The sequence below is a fragment of the Callionymus lyra genome, chromosome 10 (genome assembly GCF_982586985.1).
Source record: "Callionymus lyra chromosome 10, fCalLyr1.hap1.1, whole genome shotgun sequence".
NCBI lineage: Eukaryota > Metazoa > Chordata > Actinopteri > Syngnathiformes > Callionymidae > Callionymus > Callionymus lyra.
Window position 1 is genome coordinate 8,483,610 of NC_141827.1, and position 11,189 is coordinate 8,494,798.

An 11,189-nucleotide genomic window follows, 5' to 3' on the forward strand; every position below is an offset into this window, starting at 1 on the left:
TTTTCCTCAAATAAAAATAAAAAAGGTTAAATGTTAAAAATTATATTTACTTATCAGTGGTTAGTATTTAAATACATTAAATACTTAATTTCCCCAACAATTAATATATAAACTCTATTTATTAACCTAATTAGATCATATGTACATAACAATATTTTATCTACAAACTACTTATATTTTGTATTTATTAGTTTATATTTTCCGAACATAAATTAAAAATATATATATATATATTTGTATTACAATTTAATATGTATTAATCTAAAATCTATATTTAATAAAGTACAATAAGAATAATAAATATCAGTAAATAAAATACATCCACTTTAAATGTAGCTTGAATAAATATCATGTTCATTATCAAATGCATTTTAATTTATAATATCAAATATTTTATTTATTTATTACCATTTTCTTCATGTTATTTTGTGTTTTTAATTCTTTTTACATAAATTCACAACTACTTGAACAAATAATAATTAGAGTTTAAATTCGAGTATAAATGTTGCTTTATTGAATTAAATTAATTTTAATTTTTAAATGCATTTTAAAATGAAAATATATCATTATTTATTCATATTTTACTGACATTTTGTAAGTGTTTTAATGGTATTTTTACTTATTTATGCGTATTAAGAGTTTAATATAAATTAATAACAAACTGAATGTTCGATTATGTTATTATTTTTCATTTATCAACTAAATAAATTAAAATAAACTTGATTTATCGTCACTTTTGTTTAGGATTAAAACTTCACATCCAGTTTTTGTTTCAGCCACCAGGGGGCGCCGTCATGCAAGAAAGAATCATCGTGGCGGTTAAAATCCATCATTTGTGTTTGTAGTGCTCATGGGAAATGTTGTGATTGGATAAAATCTAACAGGAAGGACCTTCAGACGGAGCTACACTTGTTAAATCCTGGACATGAAGATGCTGAAGGTCATGTGTTCCTCACCATCTCCTCGTCCTCAGCCAGCACCAGGTCGTAGGCGCTGAGGGCCACACAGAAGATGATGGCCGTGACCCCCTCGAAGCAGTGGATCCACTTCTTCCTCTCGGAGCGTTGACCTCCCACGTCGAACATCCTGAAGAAAACAAGTGGGTTCAAGGTCAGCGTGAAGGTCAAGGGTTTTGAGGCTGAAACATGGACTCGTGTGAGGAACAAACGTCAGATGTTGAAGTTTGAAAGTAATTCTGTGTCATCAGAGGTTAAGTATGAAAAACTGAAGGTGAATTTTTACAGCATCAAAATCAGATTTTTTTTAATTTTAAAACCTGGGCGAACAAGAGGTTACGAGAGCACGTGTCACATTTTCATTTGAATGAATTCAGTGTAAAAGAAAATCAAAGGTTAATAAAAATATTCAGTACTTTTTAAAAAATGTAATGTTAAATAAAATCAAATGTAATTTTTCCCCTTTTTTGTGGACAATTTTGTGTTCAAATGCATGAATACATTGAGTGTAAAATAATTTAATGTTAATAAAAAATATTCAGTAAAATTATTAAATGTTAATAAAAAATATATTTAGTAAAATAATTCAATGTTAATAAAAAATATTCCGAAATATTTCGATGATAATAAAAATATTCAGTAAAAAAAAAATCCAAGGTCAATAAAAAACATTTGGTAATTTTTGTTTTTAATTCAATGTAAAATACAATTAAATGTCGTTTTTTCCCCCTTTTCGTGGAATATTTTTGTTTAAATGCATGAATACATTCAGGGTGAAATAATTAAATGTTAATAAAAGTATTCAGTAAAATAAAATCCAATGTTAATTAAAGTATTCAGTAAATATTTGAGGGATTTTAAAGTAAACGTTAGGACTTCAATCAAATCACAGTTTTCTTAAAAACTTCATAAATAAACAACTTAAATCACAGTTTAAGTTTTGCTTGTTTTTTTTATTAATATCTTTATATTTTGTATTTTATTTCCACATATTGTTTTGATTTTAAGAAGTTTTTTTTAAGTTCAATATTGTGTTCATTTCAGTGTGTGTTAAAAAGTTGTGTGACTCTATTGTATCATCAGTGTGTGTTTGTACAAAAATCTCTTTTCATTGAAATATATAAGAAAATGATCTTAAGCTCCACCCACTAAAGCCACTTTTTTTCTGGAGATGAAATCTTGTTTACCATTACCACGCCCACTCTGCTGTGATTGGTCAAACGTCAAAGTTTGTCACTACGCGTCATCAATCCCGGAAGTCTCCACTTCCAAGGGACTTGTTGTATAAACAAAGCAGGGCGTGATCACAGCTGGCTGGAGGAGAAGTGAAGCCATTATTACATCATAATAGACTCTCGTAACCTCTTGTTCGCCCAGATTTCAGACCAACTTTACAAAGTAATGAGTTGAAAACATGGTCATGACGAGAGAAAGTTCAAACCCTTCAGTGAAACATGAAAAACATTCTTAGAATCTCTGGTCACCGACTTGAAGTGAAGGTCCTTGAAGGTGAAGTGAGTCTCCACGATGCCGGTGGTCTTCACTCGGGTGCGCAGCACGTCCTGCTGGGTGGGCACGTAGTCCGCCTTGGCGATCCTCTCCAGGTCGTTCAGGTAGCTGGAGCGACGGGAGGAAGCGAGGATCAGGAACTTTATTAAAAGGCTTGAACAAAAAACTGTAGTTTTTGTTGCACGCTCAGCAAACGTTGTTGTTCTAAACACAGAGTGGATCAGTGGCTGGAGTCTGGACCTCAGGTGTCTGAGGTGAAGTCTGAGCTCTTAAGTGCTGCGGGATGAACAGGAACATTCATTTTAGTTTTCAATTTAAAATGCTTTACAGACGTCAGGAAGATGCACTTTTGGAATCTGATCCGGACTGAAAAAGATCTGGACAAGAACCCTCTTCAAAAAAAGAAAGTCATGTTTACTTATGATTCCAGTCTGGTTCGGGGGCCATTTGCAACCCGTGAGAAGATTCCACGTGGCCCGTTGTGTCAGTGATGCACATTATTCCAGATAAAATGTGCAAAAAAGAATTTAAATAAACAAACAACAGTCAGATAAAAACACAAAAAGTGAGGTTGTTAAGTGTAGAAGCCAATTTTAAAAATAATAATATTTTTTCTGTCCATCTTTTTCATGATACTCTATTGATGTTTAGAAAAATGTTTGTTTGTAAATAAAAATAGGGTTCTTTTTGCCTTTTCAAATCACATTTTTAGTTTTACATTTTTAATTAACATGATAATATTTACAACATTTGTTCATTTTTGTTTTGCAATTAAACAGTCATAACGTCCTCCACAGCTCAAGGAACAAAAAAAAACAAAAAAAACAACTGGTAATTGACTGAGGACGAGAGGATACAGTCGACTCCAGCAGCTTTTAAAGCTAATATTTGGACATATTTTGGTTTCAAGACAAATTACGTATCAGACGTCATGTGACCATAAGTATATTTGAACATTTAATTAGGGGTGAGAGAAAAAAATCAATACACTTAAAGATTGAGATTTTCTTTTGTTGGCTTTCAAATCAATGTCTAATTTTAATAATAGCTCTTTTATGTTTAATATTTAAATAAAGTTTGTATGGAATAGTTTTTAAATTAACATGAAGATATTCATGGCATTTGTTCATATTTGTGTTGCAATTAGTCATCCAGCCGCTAGATGGCAGCAGTCATTATGTCCACCGCAACTTGAGGAACAATGAGATCTCGGCACGACTGAGGACGAGAGGATACAGGACAGTACTCTTGCAGCTTTTAAAGCTGATTTTTGGACACATTTTTGCTTCAAAACAAATGAAACAGTTACGACTTCGTCAAGAGTCATGTGGTCTGTAAATTCTGCAACACCAGAGTCAAGTACTCAGCAATACTACACATATATACTCGTTACTACAGTATCTCGACATATCGTATCGTTGACCCTGTGTCACCAGGTTCCTGCCAATAACACTTTATATTCTATCAAAAAACACAACCTTCTTAACAAAAGTCTGTCCACGAGCGACTGAACGTGTCAAACCCTCCGGAGACGAATAATCACGACGGGGACTCTGACTATTTTGCCTCCACTTATGACTCCCCGGCGGGCCGATCCTCCTCCGGCCCTCAAGGGGAAGATGACACCATTAGATCCATCACAACAGAGCAGAGAAGCTATTCCCAGACTTTAATCAATAAACCTCGATGTCGCGCCATCCGTCAAAAACGCTAATATTTAGAGAAACTGGAACGAGACCTGAGACTGAAGAAGACTTTAAGAGTCTTTACGGGATTTGACCGATGGTTTGAATCTTCCAGTACTGGATTCAAGAGTCTGGTTTGAAATCAATGTTTTTATTTTATTTATGTAAAACTTTCTCCTGGAAAAGGGCTATACAAATAAAAATGACTTACTTACTTACTTACTTACTTACTTACTTACTTACTTACTTACTTACTTCATTACTTACCTACTTACTAACTTACTTACTTCATTACTTACTTACTTACTTACTTACTTACTTACTTACTTACTTACTTACTTACTTACTAACTTACTTACTTCATTACTTACTTACTTACTTACTTACTTACTTACTTACTTAGGGCATATTAAAGTTAAATTACTTCTGCAAAAATGTCTGATGGTTCTGTAGATCCATCTGGATCTCAAATAAATTTGAAGGACTCATGTTGAATTTTTATTTATGTTGCAGACCACAATATAAAGATTACAATATACGTAAAAGTATCCATTGCAGGTACTTTTTTTGGAATATTTTGATTAAATTGACGCAAAAAAAAGATTTTAAACAGTGAAATAAACTTTATTTTAGAGAGTTTTTTGGGGTAGTTTTCAAATACACTTACTACGCTGCGGAGTCGTTGAGTTGATATTCCCTGGACCTGGCGAAGCAGCTCTGAATCCCCCCGTCGCCCCACAGACGCCGGACCACGCTGGACAGGTCGCATGGAAAAATGCCTTGTTCTTCAGCAGCCGCCGACAGAGCGAAGAGCTGCTGGGCGTCGTCCTGAAGGCAAAAGATTGATTAAAAAAAAACTGTGATCATTGGGCAATTACACTTCTTGGGGGGAGACCTCAGGACGGACCCAGGTTGTAGAGACTATGTCAGCGGCTTGTTCGTTTTTGTGTTGCGATTAAACTTTCGGACGCTAGATGGCAGCGGTCATTACGTCCTCTGCGGCTAAAGGAAAATATAAATCAGGCGAGATCCTGGCGATGACTGAGGACGAGAGGATACAGTGACTCCAGGAATTTTTAAAGCTGATGTTTGGACATATTTTGGTTTCAAAACAAATGAAAGCAGTTACGACTTTGTCGAGTTATGATACTGTATTAATATTATAGATTAAAATAAATATAAAATAAAATATTTATTTATTTTCGCTTTTAAAAAAGATACATTTTTATGTTATTTTAGGTTTTATAAAGTGTATGAGAAATAAAATATATATTTTTTAAATCTATCCACTTAAATATTGTAAAAAAAAAGAAAATGAAACCATATCGTCTTTGCAGCTTTTAAACCATATTTCTCTTTAGTTCTAGTTATTTTCTATTTCAATAAAGTGTGTGTTTTATTATTTTTTAAATCTAAACACTTAAATGTTCTGATCAATACTTTATTGTGCTATTTTGGCTTTTAAAAATATACGTATATATTATCAATCTTTTATGTTTTATAGCTAAATAAAGTTTGTATAAAATTGTTTTTTTTGTTTGTTTTTTTACAATAGATATGCAAATGATCTCTGCGTTTGTTCATTTTTATGTTGCAACTCCAGTGAGATCCCGGCAATGACTGAGGACGAGAGGATACAGTGACTCCAGCAGCTTTTAAAGTTGACGTTTGGACATATTTTGGTGTCAAAAATGAAAGCAGTTACGACTTCGTCAAGAATCATGTGGTCTGTAAATTCTGCAACACCAGAGTCAAGTACTCGACAATAATACATATATATTCTTGTTACTACAGTATTACTATATATCGTATCGTTTCCCATGTATCCTGATACGTATCATATTGTCAGATTCTTGCCAATACACACCACTATCTCTGATAAGAGGTGGCAGTTTAGGGAGAGGTCAGAGGTCCGTCCGACTGGGAAGAGACCCCGGTGCAGACCCAGAGCCTGTACCAGGGACTTGGTCGGAACACCTCACACTTCCTTCCTTTTTTCCTTGTACTGCAGAAAACTGACCAGAAACTGTTTCCTTCAACTGAGAAAAATCTCTAAACTTAGGAAAATGTTGTCGGAACATGATCTGGATCTTATAATGTTTTGTTTCTTCTCGTCTGGACTATTGTAACAGTTTGTTTTCATGTCTTAACAAGAAGGATGTGTCTCGTCTGCAGTTGATACAAAACTCTGCAGCGAGAATTCTGACCTGCTCTAGTAGAAGAACTCACATTTCTCCGATCCTTAAAACTCTTCACTGGCTTCCAGTTTCTTTCAGGATCAACTTTAAAATTCTGGTTCTTACTTTCAGATCTATTCATGGTCAGGCTCCTCCTTACATCAGTGATCTGATCCAGCCTTACACCCCAGCTCGGGCTCTGAGGTCTGTGGATCAGAATCTACTGATGGTTCCTGAACACGGCTCAGGACCAGAGGAGAGAAATCTTTTCAGGCTGTTGCTCCTAAGCTTTGGAACGATCTTCATCTCTCTTTGCACTTGATGGATCTACTGACTCCTTTAAGAAACATCTTAAGACGTTTTTATTTGTTCAGGCTTTTCCTTGAACTTCTCGAACTCCTGTGTTGTTCTCAGTTTTATCTTGATCTTTAAAGTATTTACTTTTTTGAGTATTGATTTGATTGTCTAAGCGCTTTGTGACCCTGGTCTCGAAAAGCGCTATATAAATAAATATTACTTACTAACTTACTTACAAGAAGAGCTAGAAGACGTTTTTTCTCGGTCAAGGAACTATTGGAAGTCGAGAATTTAACATCATAAATAAAGACGCTTTTGTTTGAAAAATTTCACGCCTGGAGTCCAGAAAATAAGCGAAAACAAAAACCCTCTCGTGGCTTCGACACGTGGGAGTCTCTGAACGCATCGTCACGTCCACGCAGTCGCTAACAGATCCGCGAGTGTGAAAGAACTCATCGACGCTCTCATGACCAGCACAGTCCTGAAATTTTCACTTAGCGAGTTTGTTTTTCTTTTTTTCTTTTTTTTGGACAGTGAAACGGCTCTGACTCACTCGCCTCCAGCAGAGTTCAGGGAATGTTCCACCTTCCAACTGATTGTTCATCGTCTGGTAATTGTTCGCCGCTTCTCCGCCTGCAGCTGAGACCCTTTCTGTAGGCGTTTTATTTTCTGCTCCTCGCACAGGTTTGTGCGTCAGCGACGCGTTCATCGACATGTTGTCAACACATCGGTGTATATATGGAAGTTTGTCGGTGTCATCAGAATGTTGAAGGGTTGGATTTAACTTTTCAAATGTTGGTTTTTATTGAGTTTTGACAAGTATTTACTTATTTTTTCTTCCAATAATTGAATTCAATAGTTTGTATTGTTTTTTTCCTTTAATAATTAAATTAAATTTTTTAAGTTTTTCTAAATAAATGCATTTTTTGTAATGGAGTTTCGTTTTTTATTCTAAATAAAATCTAAATTAAATGTTTTTATATAAATATATAAAATTTCAAAGGCTACAAATTAAAAAAAACATTTAATCTTGATTTAAATTAGAATATATATATAAATAAACATACTATGTTGTCTTTTGGCACTAATATGCCTAGTTATAGTGATGGTCTGATGAAGCTTCATGAAACAGTGTCATTATTTTCAGAGTCCACTAGATGGCACTATTTTCCTTTATTTTGAAAAACTTTTCTAATGAAATTTTTAAACTGATGGCGCCACCTACTGACCTCTGAACAACATGACACTGTTTCATGAAGCTTCACCAGCACATCACTTCTTAAAAGGCTTAAAATGTAAAAAAAATCCAATAATAATTGTATAACATTATTCATTGAAACTAGAATATAAAACTCTGTCACAATTTATTTTATTTTTTTGTGACAATATTTCTATATTAAATTCAAATTAAAAAAAACTTCAACCTTTCAACATAAAATATATTGAATTTAAGTATTTAAATAAATAAATGTTTTGTATAAACATTGTTTCATCAAAAGTTTTAACGATTAAAATGTTAAATATTCAGATACATATTTACACATGAAAGTTTTCTCGCTGGTTCATGACGGACAGATGTTTAGAAAAAGAGAAGGAAATTGAAAAAAAAAAATTTGCCCTTTTAGCGTCACAACCCAGATGTTCGCGACTCAATCAAATCCCTCTGAAACATCCGATCAGCTCGTCGCTGAATACGCTTCGTGTCACTTACGAGTCCCTGGAGGATCCCGAGCACATTATTGAAAAGTGTTTCTCAAGAATACGACGAAGGATTTGTGCTCGTTTGTCTCACCAGCCGAGCCGAGCTGCTGTAGTCGATCTTCAGGCTGGACATGGCCTTGACGATGGCCATGATGGACTGGATGGTGTTGCTGTAGACGACGGCCCGGTACTGCTTACACTCGTCTTCTGAGTAGCCGTCCTCGTGGATGATCCTTCGAACAAGAAGACGGATTCACCCGAAGTTTGTCATTCAAGACCTTTAGCGATTATATTCAGAAAACCTTTGAAAATATATATATTTTTAAATAATTTAGATCGACGTGGTGGAATAAAAACATCTTGATTTCAGATTCGTGGCAAGTTTTATTGAGAAATTTCTGTCGTCCAATTTTGCCCAAAAATAACATTCAAAAAGATAAATAGTACTACAATCGAAATACTGTATAAATGACTACCTGGATTCAACTAGTCCAAATAAACGACATTTTTAGTTTATTGTTTTTATTGTTATCTCGTCATTTTACATCTGCTTACAGTGGATCTATATATGAATATCTACATAATACACAATTTATGTTTTCCAAAGATATTTTACGTACGATTTCCAACAATAATAATAATCCAACAACATTTTTAAAGCTTTTTATATTTCACAGAACAGAATATTAGCATTTTACTTTGTGTACATTAATGTTTATTTATATATGTATATATTCCTTTTTGTTCATCTCAAACCATCAGTGTTGAGCATTATTTTGATGTGCTGGTGAAGCTTCATGAAACAGTGTCATGTTGTTCCGAGGTCAGTAGGTGGCGCCATCAAGTCAAAATTGAAGTGATGTTTTATAAGAACACTTGTTCAAAACAAAGTAAAATAGAGCAGAGACGCCATCTAGTGGACTCTGAAGATAATGACACTGTTTCATGAAGCTTCATCAACAAAACATTGTTTTAGTGCCGTATTATGTAATTGTTACATAGAAGCTTGTTGTGTGTATTTTGTCCCCTATGTGGGAAATGTACACATTTAAAGCGTTTCAATACGAGAGACAATTTTAATATTTTTTTAAATACAAAAGAAACAAAAAAAATCATTTTAAGTTAGTATTGCGTCAAGAATAAATAAATAAATAATTCGTTTTTTCATTCCATATTTTATAAATTCCAATTATTTATATAATTAATCACATTATGTTACCTGGCCTTACATTATGTTACGTTACGCTACGTTACGTGACATTACGTTATTATAAGTTACGTTACGTTACGTTACGTGACATTACGTTATTATAAGTTACGTTAAGTTATGTTACGTGACATTACGTTATTATAAGTTACGTTACGTTACGTGACATTACGTTATTATAAGTTAAGTTACATTACGCTATCTTACGTGACTTTACATTACATTACGTTACCTTACATTACGTTACGTTACGTTACGTTACGTTATTTTATACTTTAATTGTATATTAACAAAGTAATGTTACTCACTTCATCTGCTTCACGATGGTGCTTTTTCCAGATTCTCCGGCACCTGTTGAAAGATTCAAACATTAGAGTCAAAAGGATGATTTTTACGACCAACAACTTGAAGCTCAACACAAACATAGAGACGAGCAAAGAGTATCGAAGGATTTAAAAGAACATAAATGATCCGTGTCGGCAGCAACAGTGAGATCTCTGGAGAAGAGCATCGTCGTTACTAAATACTCGTCCTGACTGACCTTCTCCAACAATTCTTATCATCACTCGCTCGCCTCGGGTTGAACGAGAGACGATCGGGTCTAAAAATACAAGGCGGGTCTTGATTTCCTGTCACTCAAAGAGCAGCTTCATGGATCTTCTTCGTGGAAACATTTATGGTATGAAAGTCGCCGTCATTTCTCGAGGAATAAAGCAAAGACTTTTTCAAAGATGGCCGCCGCAGTCGACCTCACAATACGAGTCAATTTTGACATCAGGTAGTCGCTGATCGTGGTCACAAATGGACGCACACGTCAACACTCTCCACACAACACACACACAGCTGTTTCCCCAGAGCTGTTTACAGCTGAACCGTCCTTAAATATATACACTATTTTTATATTTGCACCGTGGTCGACGATGCTCTGATACAAAGGCTGGAGAAAAATCAACAAGTACAAAAATATTTATATATCAAGTGTAATCATGCCATTTTATTCCTGTTATTAAATAAAACAAAAACGTATGTATATAGATTATTATATTATATATTATTGTATTATATTATAGTATATACAATAATATATAATTTTATTTATAGTCTTTTTCAAAATACTTTTTAAACAGTTTTCGAAGGGTAAAGAACGCACCAAACTTTGAATGTACCCTTAACTTTTTTTTTATAAATACAATATAAAATTCTTAATTAGACGTCAAAAATATGTTTTACAGTTTAACTCTGATTACTCCGGGGCCACACTGTTTTTTTAATATTTTATTTGAGATGTACATTTTGTAAATTTCAATGTTTTTAATAAACGTGGTTTTCCACCAAAAACGATCTTTCGAACGATTAAGTACTTTGGTAATGAGATAAGATTGACCTTTATTCTTCCCACATAGGGGGATATTTGAGAATTTATGTACAAAAACTGTTAAATTAAATATTCATTATACAAGTCTGACCATTAATTAAATATATAAAAAGTATTTTAAGAGGTACTATATTTGAAGTTATATCTATACTTACTACAGTGTATATTAAAATGTAGCCAGAATATACACCCTTCCACGATTCCTTCTACACCGTTCCCTCCCTCTTTCTGCAAAGAGTCTGGTTCTACTCAAGGTTTCTGCCCGACAAATGAATGTAATTT

At 33.9% G+C, this 11,189-nt stretch overlaps 2 protein-coding genes across 2 annotated transcripts in view; one reads left to right on the top strand and one right to left on the bottom strand.

Moving 5' to 3' along the window:
* Positions 1 to 11,189, top strand: part of LOC148070144 (ubiquitin-like modifier-activating enzyme 1) — a 280,272-nt gene that overhangs the window by 64,430 nt on the left and 204,653 nt on the right. The gene's annotated exons all lie outside the window — the stretch shown is intronic.
* gnai2b (guanine nucleotide binding protein (G protein), alpha inhibiting activity polypeptide 2b) overlaps positions 1 to 11,189 on the bottom strand; it is a 40,509-nt gene that overhangs the window by 5,074 nt on the left and 24,246 nt on the right. The window contains exons 2-6 of the mRNA XM_087800008.1: positions 9,841 to 9,883; positions 8,417 to 8,558; positions 4,818 to 4,978; positions 2,445 to 2,573; positions 957 to 1,086 (exon numbers count right to left, since the gene is read on the bottom strand). Coding sequence (XP_087656134.1) covers positions 957 to 1,086; positions 2,445 to 2,573; positions 4,818 to 4,978; positions 8,417 to 8,558; positions 9,841 to 9,883 — 605 coding nt within the window. The remainder of the gene's footprint in view (positions 1 to 956; positions 1,087 to 2,444; positions 2,574 to 4,817; positions 4,979 to 8,416; positions 8,559 to 9,840; positions 9,884 to 11,189) is intronic.